Source organism: Falco peregrinus, chromosome 4, assembly GCF_023634155.1.
Source record: "Falco peregrinus isolate bFalPer1 chromosome 4, bFalPer1.pri, whole genome shotgun sequence".
NCBI classification, from domain to species: domain Eukaryota; kingdom Metazoa; phylum Chordata; class Aves; order Falconiformes; family Falconidae; genus Falco; species Falco peregrinus.
In genome coordinates this window covers 31,989,750-32,007,399 of record NC_073724.1, presented here as the reverse complement: position 1 = coordinate 32,007,399, position 17,650 = coordinate 31,989,750, and the positions used below count along the sequence as shown (strand labels likewise).

The 17,650-nt window shown below is 38.3% G+C and overlaps 1 protein-coding gene across 6 annotated transcripts in view; it reads right to left on the bottom strand.

Annotated features, from left to right (window-relative positions):
* CNKSR2 (connector enhancer of kinase suppressor of Ras 2) overlaps positions 1-17,650 on the bottom strand; it is a 220,812-nt gene that overhangs the window by 89,538 nt on the left and 113,624 nt on the right. For 3 of the 6 annotated variants that reach the window (XM_055802894.1, XM_055802895.1, XM_055802899.1), the window contains exons 9-10: positions 12,395-12,541; positions 2,685-2,818 (exon numbers count right to left, since the gene is read on the bottom strand). In XM_055802894.1, the coding sequence (XP_055658869.1) occupies positions 2,685-2,818; positions 12,395-12,541 (281 nt within the window). The remainder of the gene's footprint in view (positions 1-2,684; positions 2,819-12,394; positions 12,542-17,650) is intronic. The other 3 variants (XM_055802896.1, XM_055802897.1, XM_055802898.1) reach the window with 1 other exon arrangement.

Here is a 17,650-nt window from a genome sequence, read left to right as displayed (position 1 = left end):
CCTCACTGACCACTATGCTCCCTTTGCCAGGCTGCCTTCCCAGTGCAAGAACGGTGTTGGGTTAGTGAGGGGGGCTGGTGCAGTCCCACCATGGCTGTGAGTTCATCTCCAGTCATGGAATGACTTTCTGTGGTGACAGTGCTGGGGGACCTTGGCGGGTAACATGATAGAGACTGACATAAAACAGCCAGATAATAATTAGTGCTGCAGCTATCATCAGGGGCTGGCACAAGGAAGCCTCTTGCCATAAGGAGGACAACCTGATTTGGAGGGATCTTTACTGTGAGCACAAAGAGAAGTGCAGAGCCACCACATCCTTTGCCACAGCCCTCTAGAGATGAGGGCTTCAGTTCTCACCCCCAAAGGTATTCGACCAATTTGAGCAGGCACTAGCTTACGACCAGCACTTCTAAGTAACGAGCACACAGCACGTGTTGGTCCCTCCTTCTCATGCCATTCGTATGCAGTTATGTTGGCAGCTGTACTATCTGTGGGTATTGTCACCAAGGCAGGATGAATTCAGGGGTTTACAATTTACATCCTTTTACTCTATTCCAGCAACAAAAGGAGGGTTTGTTTGGGGTTTTTTCCTTGGAATGGCAACAACAAACTGAAAAACAGATGCTGAACAGTCTGATAATACTTGAAATAAAGACATGCTTAAATATAGTTAATCATGGACAAAAAAAACCCTGATGAAATGCCAAAACAGATTATTCAGAAACACTGTACGCTATGTGATGGGTTTGAAAAATGAAATATACTCCACTAGGATTAAGCTGATGAAAAAATTCGAATGTACAAAGCTTAATCTCTCTCTAAGATTACCGCTTGTACTAATAGGTATTATAAGATTTAATCAGAATTGTCCAAACTACTGCATTATCATAATGATTTAAGAAATAATATTAATAAATAATCAAAATGCATTTTGAAGATCTCAATTTCTACAGCAGAACTCAAACTGCTGAGCAGTGAATATTCACTAAAAATACTTCAAAAGAAAGGATGCATTGCCTATCAAATAAAAGTATTTTTGTGGTGGTAAACATAATCAGTAACAGTATAAAGGCATTACCTCTTTAAGATAGTAAAATTATAGTTTCAGGAGCAACAGGTCTTTACCGTATAACTATGGCATTCAAAGAGAAACTAAGACTATTTTGGTTGGGGTTTCTTTTTGAAGCTTTTTAATGTTAATCAGAATTAAATACTTTATTTTTTCTGTGGATTTTCTGAAAACCACATCCTCAAAATATTTTCACAGACATATTCAATCCCTACTGACAGTTTTTGTTTAATTAGAAGGAAAATAAATTAGTGTACTAGACTGTATTCTGTTTGTCTCTTTGTCATTTTAAGACAGATGCTAGAGAAATTGTGCTAGCAAGTTCAACTGTGTTGTATGTGTCACATTTGAAACAGAATTGCAATTTTTTTCCCAAGAAATAAAAATCAACAGACGAGGAAGGGATGAAGAAGGAAGATGGGACTCAGCTTATGGCTTCACAAAAGGCTTGTGACATCACCTAAATCATGAAGTGGAAAGTCACTCTTTTGCCCTGGGAGGTTTTTCATATCTCTGAAGAGTAAGAATTTATCATAGAATCACAACTTCTCCTCCCCCCTAGGCAATTTAATTTGCCATATATCTCACTCTTGAATAACCCCCAGAAAAGCCTTGTCATTATCAGGTCATACATCTTATTAATTGGGTAGAAGAGTTACTGATAATAAAGTCCAAGAAAAACTCAGCTACAAGAAACTCAGGTATAAGAAAGGACATGCTGCCCTTATGACCTTTCCAAGAAAGTTAACTAAAAGCAAGAAGTAATTTAAAAATACATTGCTTGGACATATGATAGCCTGTGTCTAAGAATATGGAAGCTTTAAAAATACTGATTTCCCTTAAATACATTTCTAGACCTCTAGGTAGCTACTTCAATATATTTATAGGCTATAATTCTCGCAGAATTTTAGGAAAGCAACATCTGTGTACATCATGGAATTAGACTGAAACACTTGAGGTCGTGTGACAATAGGGTAATGAATCTGCACGGAGGAGCTGCTGCTTTTCTGGCTCAACAAGCCCGAAGACCTGGGAGAGATGAAAATGCCTGTTCCAGGTGGCAGGTCAGAGTAGCAGAAACATTTACAGGGAACTATAATATTCACTGCAGAACTAACACACAATCCTAAAATTTGCTCTAACACCATCAGATCAAATGTATCTAAAAAAGAAAACACCATGTCAGAACAAAACTGCTCTTGCTGAAGTTGAAAGTTTCTTATTTTTATCTCAGCCTCCCTTGTTGCATCGTGGCTATTAGGCAAGGGGACAGATATGAACTCTTTTCCTAGTTATACATTCAGGGGTTCAGATAATTTTTCCTCTTCTGAAATAGGATGAGACCGTTACGGACAACAGATTATCCCATATTTGACAAAATAGGGTACTGAACCTTCTTTTCTAAAGGCTACTGTCTATTTTGCAGACAAGACACTGATTCAGATCATTGTGGGTCTGATTCAGCATATCTACCCTTAATAATCAGTTCAGCTGCAAAATGAAGTATTATCAGCCTGATCCTGCAGGGCAGGCTGATAAATGGGTAGGAACAGAATAGTCAGTTACTTTACAAATATTTTTCACATTGAATTGTACCAGAAATGGTCTTTTTTACCTTGGAACATAAGGTTCTGTTGGAGGAGGGGGTATGTAGAGATCCTGAAGGGCAGAGCTGTCTCTTTTTGTAGGTGTGCTGATCGTGCTGGATGGCGTAGCAACACTGCTTGTAGGACTTCTAGGAATAAGAGGCTGGTTCAAAAGAGAGAGAGAAATAATCACTATTATCCTTATATATTATACAGTTTTAACTGAAAAAGCTATAAACATTCTATAGTTCAGAAAGCTAAAGAAATAGTTAACAGTTCTAATGTTTTGTGTGGTTTTAAACTGACTGAAAAAACACTCATGCTAAGGAGACAGATCTACAAATGGATATGTACTGTGCTTTTAAAATTGACTCCTCTGATTACATCTTTTTCCCTTTTGCACAGCAAGATTATTGCCAATTCCCATAAAAACAGCAATCAGTAGAACCACTGGTGAAATCTTAATGAGTAAATAACATACAGAATCCAGTGAATTCCTTAATTAAACTAACATTAGTCAAGAAAAATTCTAGTGTTTACAGTGAAAGGTGCATAAGTAAGCATTAAACTGAATGTCATCTTCCCCCATCTGCTCTACAGCTTAAGAATGAACTGTAAAACCTTCTGCTTATGTCTGCAGATGCTGTATAATCAGGTACTGTGTCCTCAGAGCACACGTGCTATGAGATAGAATAAAATGGAGATTACTATTACTCTTCACTCCCCTGGGCACACTCCTCACAAAGTAATGTTTACTCAGAGGGAAGGAAATTGTACACTCCTTGCAGAATAATGATGCATTCTAGTTGTCATTTCAGTCCAAATGGGATCCCTCCTCTTAATTACGTCTTCCCCCACGCCCTGCCCCGAATTAGACACCCCTTTTTCTTCCTCAACTTAATTATCTTGGCTAGCAAAACAATGACTAACCATTTGAAGACTTTATTGTATCACTGTAAGGCTGGAAATTATACTAAGATTTTCTAATAGTCTCTATACAGGTACAGAAAATTGAAATGAGAAGAAAACTTTGACTGCTTTAGTCTACTCAATAACGTCTGCCTAATAACAAAAGCCTTATGTTGCTCAGCTTGTGTGACAGCTGAACTCAAGCAGAATAAAAAGCAAAAAAAGCAAATCAGCAAGTACAACAGTATATTCGTATACCCTAACATTAATCTGATATTAAAAACTGAGTTTTGCTTTGAAAGAGTTCTTTCCCCTCCATCTTTTTGGAAGTGAACTTGAAGAAAGAAATATTGGGATTAAAGAGAGCTCATCATACCTATAACTTCTGACCTAAACAACTACTGGAGGACACAAACGTTTCACATTGTATTAACAGTTGAGAAGCTCTAAATACTGACTGAACTGGTGCGTAGAAAGATCCTTCTGCCAGCATTACTAAGAATACTTCATGACAGACCAACAGGGCATTCCTGTTCAGAATAATAAGTCCTTATTTTTTAGCTATTAATCTTGACACTGTATTATTATGCCTATACTGCAGAAAACCCCAAGAGTTCAACAGCAGGAACTTTTTCAAAATGTTGGCCTTTCAAAAGCTAGCAATAAGCCTTTCCAATTTATGCTTACCAAGCAAAGCCCCCACCACTGTGTACTTTTTTTCAATCTGTATGTAAGAATAATGCCTGCCACTTAGGAAACCTTATCCTTTAACCAGTTACTGCCTTGTTTTACAAACACAGCTGTTTCAGAATTTATCTCAAACATGACAAAATGTATGCTTAAAATTTTCTTGTTAAAATTTTGTAAGTCCACCTTTAGAGCCACAGCTATAAACTAAAACAAGTTTTCTCTTTTTGAATGTTAGAAAACCATCTCCTGTAAACAGTGATACTGCTAAATTCTTTCCTAACTCATTAGAGTTAACGTGAGTATTCTGTAGCAAGGCCAATGAAAGTCTGCCAGTATTTACAGGAAGAGAGGGAGAAAGACACACACACACAAAACCAGACAGGTAAAAGACTTTACAACCACTAAAAACAAGAAGACAGAGTCTGCATAAGTAACAATAAAGTTGGTAACAAAGCTGGGTAAAAAAACCCAACTACCTAACGCCCCTCCCTTTCAGAGAAACAAAAATCTTATCCTTTAAATTTCTATCTGTAACACTGTAGCCATAGACTTTCTTGAACCGCTCACTAATATGACATTTGTTATTTCCTTTCTGATACTTGCACTGCTATGACAGGTACCCTTTGTGGCTTGCTGAGTAGTTTGTAGAATTAATTTTCATCATAAGACAAAAGCATTTTGTAATCTAGACCACGTTTACACTTGTTAAGCCTAGGCTGTTGTTGGCTCATACTGGCAGGAACACTGAGAAAAGCTGGGAAGATGGATTTGCTCTTCACTTTGAGGAAGAAGACAGCCCTTTACCTTACTTGCATGAATAGGTAGAGAAGAGGAAAGGGGGCCCTTGAGACTGGACCAGTGGCAATCAACAGGAGTGTATGGTTTCTGTCATGTAAGAAAAATCATGCTCAAGCATAATAGTGATCTGGACTTACAATGGGTTGATGAGCCTCTGGTGGTTCTGACCAGCTGCTGGAGGGCTAGACAACACAGGTAAAGAATTTCCCTTGTGTTACAGCCTGGAATACCTGGGATTAATTATTTAAATACTGATGACATGGGCTTAATTTCTTAAAAAATGTTTTTGCTGAAGCCTGAGTATTCTATTGGGTAACTTCACGCTTCACTAGCCGCTGCTAATACATAGCCCAGACATACAGATCATTTTGTCCTCCAGAACAGTTTGCTGGAAGATGCTGGAAATCAGGTGGGGTTTGTACGTTTTTGACAAATGCCTGTTTTGGTCCATCTTTTGGCTCGGCAAAGTGGTTAAAACAGTGAATACAGTAGGAAGAAATGGTATTCAGTCTACCACAGAAAAACACAAGCTATCCAGCTACCTGAAGGTAAACGGTTTCCCTCAAACTGTCCCCATGTCAGACACTTTCAGAGGTGAAACTACAGTGTAATTGCTGAGTCTGAATGACTGTGGTATCTCACGGGATGGCAATGTGGGTACACCTTCCCAGGGCACCTGAAGCTTCCAAGGGGATAGAAATTGGAATAAAATCTAATACAAGCGGAAGCACAATCCTGTAGGTTGTCTCGAAACATACTAGGATGTCTCATATGTCTCATATCTTTTCCATATTTGGGTCACATTGCCAAAGTCAAGTCTCCAGCTTATTTTCACAAAAACAGAAAAGCTGTGTAACTAGGAAAAAAAAAAAAAAAAAAAGACACACCCCCCCCCCAATTTAAAAATAGGCCACCACCTTTTTTTCTTTTTTTTTTCTTTTCTTTTTTTTTTTTTTTTTAAATATATTTATCACCACTTCACCAGTAAATCAATAGCTCAGTAAGACTGGTATATGGTAAAAGCGTTCAAATGTTCTCTCCTGGTAGTAGCTTAACACACTGAGAGCACTGCTGTAACTACCACCTTGTGCTGCAGGAGTTCAGCTTTCATTTTATAAAGAATTACAATTCTTCAGGCCCTCCTTGTTAAAAAAGAGCCTTCAGAACATGATCTGCAGGTATGCTGCATCTACATGGCATTTTGCATTGCAATTTAAAGACCTCAACTGTTCAGTTCGAGTTAATTTGTGCACCTGCAAGTAAATTGGCTCATGCAGCTTTCCAGTTCAATGGCAGCCATTCAGTGGACCATATGCAGGCACACTGAACAGAAGAACACATGCAATTCCATTCAAATATTTCTGAATTAGATCAGTCTTCGAGTCTCTCAGTCTTGGAGATCAGTGTTATCATTGAGTTAATTCTCTTCCAAGGACTAGAACTTTTTCCTCCTGCAGTCCCTTTTGGTAGGCTGGCCAGGGCATGTGGGATTGCTGAAACAGCAATAAAACTAACGAGTTTTCAGGTCCAAAATCTTAAATACTTGACCCACAGGAATAGCCTGACAAAGAAAGTTTAGAAGTTACATATTAAAACTGGAATAGCCTCAAGAAGGTCCCACAAAAGACCCTGCATCAATCTCAACCCACAATGACAAACACAACATCTGTTATTTCAATACATTCTGGAGTATTATTTCTCAAACATTTTGGATGCACCATCCTCCTTCAGGATCATCAGTCTTTATGGACCCTTTCCCAAATTGTCAGTTGGCCAGGGAACAGATAACCAATGGTCTTTACTTACAGCAGCTCAGTTTCTCTAACGCAGGGAAATAAGAAGTCCCTGTAAGTACTGACTCACAGCACACAGACACTTAACTCGCCTCTCCTCCAGAAGCTGCTCTGTCCCTGGTTAGCTCTTCTCCTGTGGTCCCTGCCTCCTTCTCACTACCAGGGCCTATTGCTGCTTTTGCCATCCCCAATCCTGAAGGAAGTGAGAGGGTGCCCCCAGTAAGTCAGCATATTATTGTTGCTTTTTCTCTCTAAACAATGAATATAACTAATATTTAATATATACTATGTAAAATTCTTTTAAATGTTTTTTAAAACTCTGACTCTTTTGTTAACTCTCTTGGAAGCTGCAATATACAGTTTGAGAAAGATTGCTCCAGAAAAAGACATACAATTTTTGAAAATATAAGCAAAACCAATAGAAAATTTAAAGTAGTAATATCTTTACACAGTATTTGCATCAGTAAACAGATTTTACTGCTAAATATATATTTAATATTGGATCAAAGTTAGGACAATTTATTGAACAGAAAGTTTCTAATAAAATAAACTTTTTATAAGACCAACCATGACATGAAGTAATGACATACTGTAACTAATTCATACTCTGTAGGAAAACCCAGCCAGAATCCATTTTAATAGTGCTGCAAAGAAAGCCCAGTCCCCACGTAGTTAAAAGACAACTAGGCAACTGAAGAGCAAACAAGTTAGTACTTTATTCAAATTTAATGATTAAAAAGTGTAAGGTCATTAATTCTTATCATAAGTGATGAAAACAGAATATAACATTGTCTCTAGATGAATGAAGGAGGCAATATAATCAAAAAACACTAAATAAAAAGAATAAAAGTAGCATTTTGTCTCAAACCAAGGACTTGTTATTGTTGCTGTTGCTTGTTAGGAGTCTGAAAAGCTGAATATATCATAGTGGAGATATGATGCATATGTAATCCAAAATAAAGTCTGTTTAAAAAACTACAGATACTGAGCTGTTGGTGATTTTATAATGGTACAATTTAATCACATACAAAACAGTACAGTGAACTATTTTAAATACACAAAAGCTGACATTTAAACAAGCTTGATGATGAGTGTGACAGAGTGTTTAAGAGGGGTCAGAAAGTTTGTTTCCAAGTCAACACACAAAATGTGGCTGGCAGCTGGACCTGCCCCCAACCTCACTGATACCAGTAAGAGCCTTTTCACTGGTATTGGCAGGTGTAGTCCAGATTAGACAAAGCATGGCAACATGTTGCTCTATCACTCCTTTTCTGTATTATAAAGGAACTGCATAAAGAGTCTTCCGCACTGTAGTCAAAGTTCAGTTTCTTTTGACTAATTAACAAACCATCTTCCAGAACGCAAAGGACTTTGTAGCTAGCTTCTTGCTAGCATGATGATAGCGACTTATGTAAGATTTCATATGCTCTGAGAATCTTCTCTGTTGAAGCTTCCCCCCTTATTCAATCAGCACTTTGGGGAGCCTCCCTTTGAAACCTCCCCAAAATAACACAAAGCAGAAAGGAGAAATAAAACAGACAATCTAGAGTAGAGGACATTTATTTGAACCAGACAAAAATTTGGAGAGTTCAAAGATAATTAAACCACCTCTATGTCAAGTAAGGGGAAAAAAAAAAGTTTAAACTTAATTGGTTTGTCCAACACATTCAGTAGCAGTCAGAAATACAAACATTACAATCTGAAATATTATTCTAGGCTTTTACACAACAGATCAGAGTATCAGAAAAGTAACTGAAAGGCAAATTCAGCAAGACTTGTCTTGCAGGCACAGCATCTTAGTATTTATAGTACAATTCCATGTTAATGAACACCTTAAATTGCAAAGGCAACCACAAAATTCCCCAAAGTCACAGCTGCCTAATTCAAATGTTATAAAAGCAAAAACACAGCCTGAAAAATCCCTTGACTTCATAACTTTGGACATGATTTCGGAATGCGTCAAGGGAGAACTTTGATTATCTGCAAGAACTTGGATACTGATGGATATTAAAACAGACAATCATCAAATGACTGAAAACAAAAAAAAACCCCACCAACCCAGCACTTCCTTTAATCAGGACACAAGGGAAAAAAAAAAAAAAAAAAAAGGATGTTTTTCTTTCTGTACTGATTGACCTTAGAGCTGGAATTAATTCACTTGTAAATACAAACTCATCAGGTAACGGTGCATAGTAAAGCCATAGGCTAACTGTGTTATTTTACTGTACATCAAGCCACTCAGTATCAGCTTCAGGACTGCTACACAGGGTGCATAGTTCTTTTTCTTCTTGTTTTCCCTTGACCTTTCATGTTTATTCTAAGGATAAGAATATTTATGAAAAGAACAAATATACCACACTTCTGCTAAAAGGAAAAAAAATCCCCAAAGAATTAATCAATAATTACGTAGACTGCAATAAACTCATAATTTATTGCAAGACTGCGATGTGAAGGCAGAGCTGTTCAAAGTAAACCACTGAACGTTCTAAGAAGTATTTATACCAATCACTAACCAGTTAGTATCTGAATGATCTAAAAACATTTTGCACATTCGGAGACCATGAACATTTGGCTGGCATATGGCTAATCTAGATCACAAAGAGTGGACAGCAAGCTCTTAAAAAATTAATTCTCAGAATGCATAATTTAATTACCAGGATGCCCTGTAACTCACACACCAAACTGCTTGATACACTAGTGCCTGCATACTGCCTGAGCTGGAAGAGTCATCTACCACTTTCCCAGCTTATGGGCATACTTAGCATCTCTCCATTGAGTCTAGTTTTTCATGTAGCTGCAAATTGTAAACGTCACGTTCTTCCAATTATTGACTAAACAAGCAGAATGCAATTTACCAATAATATCTCAACATTACTCACTTTCCGCTAAAATTAAGTTTCAAAGGCTCTCAATTAAACTGTCTCTGCGTAAATCTCAATGCAAATGACTCTCTTGATTTAATTCACTGAAATATTTACCTTCTACATTCTCTGCAACAGCTGTTAAACATATTCGTTGGTGGGGTGCATACAAAAACTCAGTCTCTGCGTTTGTGTCAACCTCCTTGCATTAGGGCAAATTTCCACCTTCCCATCTTGCTCATTGCAATTTAATTTGGACGTGACACCACATTTTATCTCTGTTCACTCCATTTGCAGAACCAAAAAACCTACAGCAGCCAGTTCACAGATCCTAATTCTCCTCTGTTCTGCATAAATTAACAACAGAAATCTCCAAATTATGCACTTCTGATGTTTGTCTTCACCTTGGAGCTTTTTCGACACTCAATCTACTTAAGAAAACTATTGTTTCTCACACTAAAATCATAAATTACAATGGACACACATATGCACACTGCACATGTAAGTGTTAAATGAAGTTCTGGCCTTTTTCTGGTGTCATGTTGGATCAAATCAGAATAATATCATTGTGATATCAGAATTATATCTCTAACAGTATCTCTATTTGTACTCATATTAGCCTTAAAAATACTCATATTTTCTATGCTATCAGCAAAAACCGCACACCAAAACCAATACTCTCATTTACACACACACCCTTCCCCAAACCTGTTAAGATTACAGAAAACCTCTATCTAGGGTCAGTCTCATTTTATCTAATACAGATAATCTGCATTCAAGCTAGCTGTCCAGACTCCCTTTATCATCAAATGGCGAGAAAGCGGCATGCACAGGGTCCAATTCACCTCATCCTAAGGCAGATGAGTCTAAAATAGGCCAAGGTGAACGAACCAGTAAGTGTTATGCATGTCCGCTGGCTAAAGGGAGTAAAAATGAAACACCTCAATGACACGTAGATATGTACATAGCAGATACCTAAGGTTAGATCAGTTAAATAACACCCTAGTATCTGTATTGAACTAAGGATGCTGAGATGTAAATCAGAGCCAAGTAAAACCCACTGAAAGATGGCTGGTTTTCTGCTTCTAGAAGTGAGTGTGGAGTTTCAAGCAGGCCCAGAACTTCAGCTCATGACTGCGTTCACTGTAAAAGGACCACAGGAATCCTAACTTTCCTACTGGACTTAGTTTAAATGGTGGAAATGGGTTTCTGTCCAATTTCTTCCCACCCTTTTGGAGTAGTCTGTCTTGAACTAATTGCTTATTTGCTACTGTCTGCATCAATGGCCCATGTTAGAAACTTCTGTTATGGGGTCTGCAGTGTAATTATTCTAATGGAAAATTATAAAGTGAAGCAAATATTTAGGAGAATGACCCAATTCACCCAAAGAAATACCAAACTCACACAAAGAGGATTGAGACTGAAAGCATTTGACCCCATTTAAAGCATTTTTCATCTGTATTTATATCCTCACTTAAGCTAGGATAAAAGTACAGCCTTCAAGTATGGACATTCATATACTCATATCATGCATACAGTTTTGCAATTTTATGTTCAGACGCTAGTTAAGATATTTTTGGTTCCAAGTTTTTTGTCACATGTCTAGTCAGTTCTTTATATCTGAAAGACCAAGACATCTCTATCATTTAAAAACTTACTCAGTTTCAAAGACAACAATGCATTTAACTGTTACAAAATGATTTATATATATATATACATTTGAAAGGAGTTCTTCATGGCATTAGTTCTTTTTATAAATCTCTTAATATTTAAAATGGCAAAGACCACAGCTACTGGGCAGTGGCATTTCCATATCTTAGTCTCCTCTTGCTTGAACTTTGCAGAACTCTCTTGTCTCTCAAATGTACTTAATTTTAAATTAGACTCTTTGTTATGATAATAAAAGTGTCCCAAAGAATGCATTCTTTATGAAAAGAAAATAAATTTCTAGATATTGTTCTATCTGAACAGAATGAAAAAAGAGACTATTTGTCAGTTCCATCTGTTGGTTACATGTTTTCATCACTCTGGACATAATTTTTATTTCCTAGAGTAATCCATCACAGTGACATTTTATCCTAGCGTGAAACACGAAAGCTTTAATGAAACCATCCCATGGTTTTCAGCACATTGCACGCTTACTAAAACTAAAGGCCTTGCTGGACATCCTTATGTCTCCTTACGTGCAAGGGTTCAATCTCAAGGACAAATTTGACACAAATACAACTATTTACAGGAGGACATTTTGATGGTCAAGTGGTTTATTGAATAAAATCACCTTACAAATTTTTCTATAACTCCATGATTGATCAAACTGAGAACTTAAGATCTCTTTCTTTCCTCTTTCTTTGAGGTTTTACTGCACTGAGAGCTTAACAAAAAGTCAAACTAAAATTTATCAGTTTCTGAAGTATACTTGTTTCCCCTTAGCTAGAAAAGTTATCTGGGGCTATTTTTCTGCATTGTAAAACACTGAGACAACTACTTTTTAACTTTGGAAAGTTCTACCAACAGGTTTAATTTCAATTGAGCCTATAAGAACAAACTGCAGAAAAATAATTTCAGAAACAATTTTTCAAAGTATACAAGAGCAAATTCATATGCTGCTGAGATGAAGCACAATAAAGCATCATTGAGATAATCTATAGTTAAAATGATGGTGTATGACTTATGATTAAGCTTCATTACCTGCAGAGCAAGGGGCTTCCATCTCATATTTTTCAGTAAAGCTGGTGCTGAGGTAAGCATGCTCTGAGGTCGCTTTTTCAAAGTTAAGATAACACCACTCGGATCCTCTCGTAGTGCATTCACCAAATTTTTCAACTGCCACCCCACCTGGTAACCAGTAAAATCATTACAATAAAATTGAGGTACAGTATTCAATATGTCATGTTCCCTTGTTAAATAATATTAGTAAAATAACATAATAGGAGTGTATATATATATATCTTAAAGGAGATTAACTCTAGAAATGTAAAAAATAAATTACTGCATAAAATTCACGTCAACTAACATAATTATTATAATGCATTGAGATAGATATGCATCATTTCAGGTTTTAGAATTAATAAACTACTGTTACTTTACTGTAAATGCACAAAGTGTTTTCAAAATTAGCTCTGGTACATAGACTTTAGAGACTAGGAAGTTAAAAAGCCCTGGCTACCATATTGACAGTTCAATTAAAAAGTGAGCATTCTGTACTCCACAGTATTTAAAGTCCACTAACCACATGTAGTCATACTACTTCTACTCCTAGCAGCTTATGCAAGCACAAACCAGCTCAGGAAAATCTACTCTTCATGCTGCTATAAAAGTAAAATCACAATCACAAGGCCTTTTTTTAAAATAGTACTTCTTTCATGATGATTTCAGAAACAAATACAGTAAATTAATGACAGAGGAGTCATTACTACCTGAGTATTATCCCAAAGTAAAATTTTCCTAATTGAATTAAAGCATTTTGAAATATTCTAAAATTAAGAACTTTATTAACATGGAAAGCAACAAGCCTTTATTTATAAATGCAAGATAATATTTTCTGAATGATTTAGATTGCATTTTTGAAAAAAAAATATTTTAAATATTAAAACATACAACTCACGACAATGGTTTTCCGGCTAAATAATGCCTATCTTGAAACTCTAAGATATTCAAACCCTGAATTTCAAGTTTGGCACCCAGAATGGCAATACACAGAATCATACATCCCTTGAAAATCTTGGCCTCTACATTTATAAAGTGATTATTTCTGTAAACTTGACAGCTTTTCCACCCTTTTTTCTCTCTCTCCCCCTAAACAAACAATTTTTTCTGATGTTTAAAGAGTCAGTTACAAATATTTTCCTGCTTTCCTTCAAGAACAACGTTAAGAAAATTACCCAACTGAGAAGTAAAAATCTTACTGCAAAAAACCTCTAGAACTTTAAAGTTATAAGGTAACATCATTGTAAAACGGTTACTTTATACCATGTCAATGTGTTTGAAAAAAATCAAAGAGGCAATGTGAACAAAATAATGCAGATGTTCTTTATCATCAGTATAGTGCAATATGACACAAACGTGTATTTGTTACCAGTGCTTAAGCAAGGTAATCATACATAGGTTGTTGCTACTTATTTTTTACCTTATTCTCTATTACACCAAAACTCACTTTGCTTAATAGCACTTATTTTAAGAGCTGATACTCCCATATGGGCATGTCACTTAAGCCAACACCAATGTTTACCAACAACCCTGAAACACAGACATGGTTCAAACCTCACCACTCTTCCTCAGCCACTGTGAACCTACCTTTCCTGCTTTCACCACAGCAAAGTTCATTATATCCAGGATGCACTCCTACAGTAGTATTATTGTATACAAAGAAACAGGGTGTTGACAACATGTATCTTTAATTAATATTTTCCAGTTTCCACAGAAGACTTCCAAGCATGCTGGAATAATTCTTTTCAGTCCAATATATTAGGCGTATGACTACTATACTTTGAATAAAAGTGAAACTTAATTGACTTCAGCTCAATTTCCACATCCCTATGAAGTCTCCATTCTGTTCCAACAGTATTCAAACCAAGTAAGCCTCTGTAAGTCCAAGCTTTGTGTCTTAATATTACAATTTTATAAAAAAACACCTTGCTATTTACAACACTGCTTTTCTACTTAAAAGAGACTTCTACCACTGCTTAGAAACACTATATTCCCCACAGTCCCATAATGTCACCATGGGCATATGCAAGGTTTCATTTCCGACCCCAAAAGAAGGAATTAAAGGCCTACAGTTCAGGTAAGATATGTCTCTTCTGTTGGGTTTGTGTGGCAAGGTTCTGCCAGCAGGGGCTACAGGGACGGCTTCTAGAAGCTTCCCCCGTATCTGATGTAGCTAATGCCAGCCAGCTCCAAGATGGACCCACCACTGGCGAAGGCCGAGCCCATCAGCGATGGTGGAAATGCCTCTGTCATAACATATTTAAGAAGGGGAAAAAAATCTGTATAACACATCTACAGCAGAAATGAGGAATGACAGTATGTGAGAGCAACAACTCTGCAGACACCAAGGTAAGTGAAGAAGGATGATGGAGCAGATGTCCACATACAGCACATGAAGGACCTCATGCTGGAGCAGGTGGATGCCTGAAGGAAGCTGTGACCCTGTGGGAAGCCTGCGCTGGAGCAGGTTTGCCGGCAGGACTTGTGGCCCTGCAGGGGACCCACGCTGGAACAGTCTGCTCCTAAAGGACTGCACCCCATGGAAGGGACCCACACTGGAGCAGTTCATGAAGAAACTGCAGCCTGTAGGAAGGACTCACATTGCAGAAGTTTGTGGAGAACTGTCTCCTGTGAAAGGAACCACACACTGGAGCAGGGGAAGAGTGTGAGGAGGAAGGAGTGGCAGAAACAATGTGTGATGAACTGACTGCAGCCCCCATTCTCTGCCCATCTGTACCACTAGCGGGGAGGACGTAGAGAAAATCGGGAGTGAAGCTGAGCCCAGGAAGAAGGGAGGGGTGGAGAAAGGTGTTTGAAGATTCGTTTTTATTTTCTCATTACCCTACTCTGATTTGAATGATAATAAACTAATTTCCCTAAATGAGTCTGTTTTGCCAGTGACGTAATTGCTGAGTGATCTCCCTGTCCTCATTTCAACCTATGTGCTTTTTGTTACATTTTCTCTCCCCTGCCCGGTTGAAGAGGGGAGTGATAGAGCACCTTTGGTGGGACCTGGTATCCAACCAGGGTCAAACCATCACATTCTGTACATATGCTCCTGTACACTGTAATTCCCTAATGAAGACAGATTTCTGGAGAGGAATCCTGCTGAATAAAGCAGCAGAGGGAGCCTTGAGGAGCTGTGTGGCCCCAGTTACAGATATGTGTGGCCCCAGTTACAGAATCAGGATGTAAAATTTTTTGCCATTTAAGTTGGTAGGATGTGGCATACAAAAGCTGTGCTTTAAAATTGTCTGTTTCTCACTGAAATAGCCAAAAATATAAATAAAAATATTTTTTGTTATGCTACCAGTTTTAAAATTATTTTAAATGCACTTTCATACTTTGCAGAGACAAATTGTATTGCTGTATCATGTATCTCAAATATGCCTTACATTGCAATAAACGGGAGATTATCTACTCTCTTTACGAGACTTAGGGGGATTAAAGAAAAAAATTACTTCAAAGCACTAAATCTGATGTATTTAATTTAGAAGCTCATGAATATAAACAATTTAGCTTAATTTTTCACAGGAAAATTCTGAGTTTCTTATAAATTTCAAATGAAGTTCATTCTCTGCTTTTACTTAGTTCCCTGACAGGAGTTTTCTGGCTGGTTCAGACAGTCCTTGGTTGCTTCGCATCTTTTGAACAGAAACAACTAAATTAGCCTAAGAGGAACAAGTCACATAAGAGGCTGTCAACAATAAATTGAAGGAAATTGATGTCCATGTAGGAGGCATGCTTTTCAGTTCCCACAGTTTAGATCTCATCAAATTTCATATGGATGCAGACTAAACAGAAGCAATCTTATTTGATGAGGTCAGGTTGAAAGAGGAAAAGGCAATGAATATATTGGGAACTGAAATCTGTTTTCCAGAAATCCACTTCAGTGACATGTAATCTACACTGTCTTTTAAGTGTAATTTGAATGTATTCTGTCTAATGTCTCCTCAGGATCTTCTCCTTTCTCATTACCACCACAGTTACCAATTCTCAGCTTCTAATCATCAAGTTTTTAGGCAAAGCTTTCAAAGTCTCTACCTGCCCACGTACTGCAAAAACAGACCGTAATAAGGAAGTTTCATTACTGGTTTGAAAATTCAATAGGTAAGTAAAAGGACTATATTAGCAGACAACTTTACGTATGTTAAAAACCCCCAAGCAATTATTTTTAAAACAGTGCACGATCCTGACCAGGTACCCATCTTTAAGGGCCAAGCAAGTTACTGTTGCTTGCTTTAAAATAAATTTACATTGTTAAACCAAGTGCTATCAACAAACGGTAGTCAGGAAAGGTGTCTTTAGCTGTAGCCTAAGACCAGAGCTGGGTTTCGCTGCACAGTGCCCGAATCACTCCCAGCTGCCAGTGCAGCTCATGGCTGAGCGCAGGGAGGGCTGAGGGCAGCTGAGGGCAGCCTGGGAGTTTGGCACATGCACTGGCACAATGCAGTTGGTCCCTTGGTAATACTGGGAGCCCTGGGGAAGGGGAAAGCATGCCTGCTACGTGGGTGCAGGCCTGGGTGCCCGACAGAGCTCAGGGCACCTTGTAGAAAGGTGGAACTTGGAGCAGGACAGGCTACAGGATTATCTGGTAAGGAAAGAGGAGGACTATGGGCTCAAGGAGCAGCAAGGGAAGGTGAACATGGCATGCAAAGATAGGGGAACTAGGGGAAGAGGAGAGGAGAGCCAGGGAACACCACAGGGGTGTCCTGAGGAGTCATGCTGAGCTGCTTCTGCCAAGGAAATTAGAGCACTTTAGAGTCTACTGCCAAGGTAAAGGAGGGATAAACAGGGTAGCCCATGTCCACGCCACCTAAAGACCAATACTCCAAGACCAGATGTACAGCACTGCTGTGGGATGATGTGAGAAGGGACATCGCCCTCCCAAAGGCAAGGCCAGGAGAAATGAGCCTGCAAACAGGGTGCTTGCAACACCAGCATCAGGCCACCTAATTTCTCATCTATCCTGCCACCACCTGCCCAGAGGTTGTGGCCAGGCTGCGTCATTAGGGTGCTCCAGAGACACTCAGGACCATTCAGGTTGCTTCAGCAGGGCAAGATGACAGCCCTGGGCAACTGCACCCAGCTCTGACACATCCTCTGCATCTCCCCTGCCTCTTCCCATTGCCTCCCACCGGCTTCTCCATCACCTGGAATATCCCAGCACCAATTACTCCAAATAGCAGAAAGCTTTAGCACGGGATGCTGTTAAAGGTCTGCTCCCCCAGTCACCAT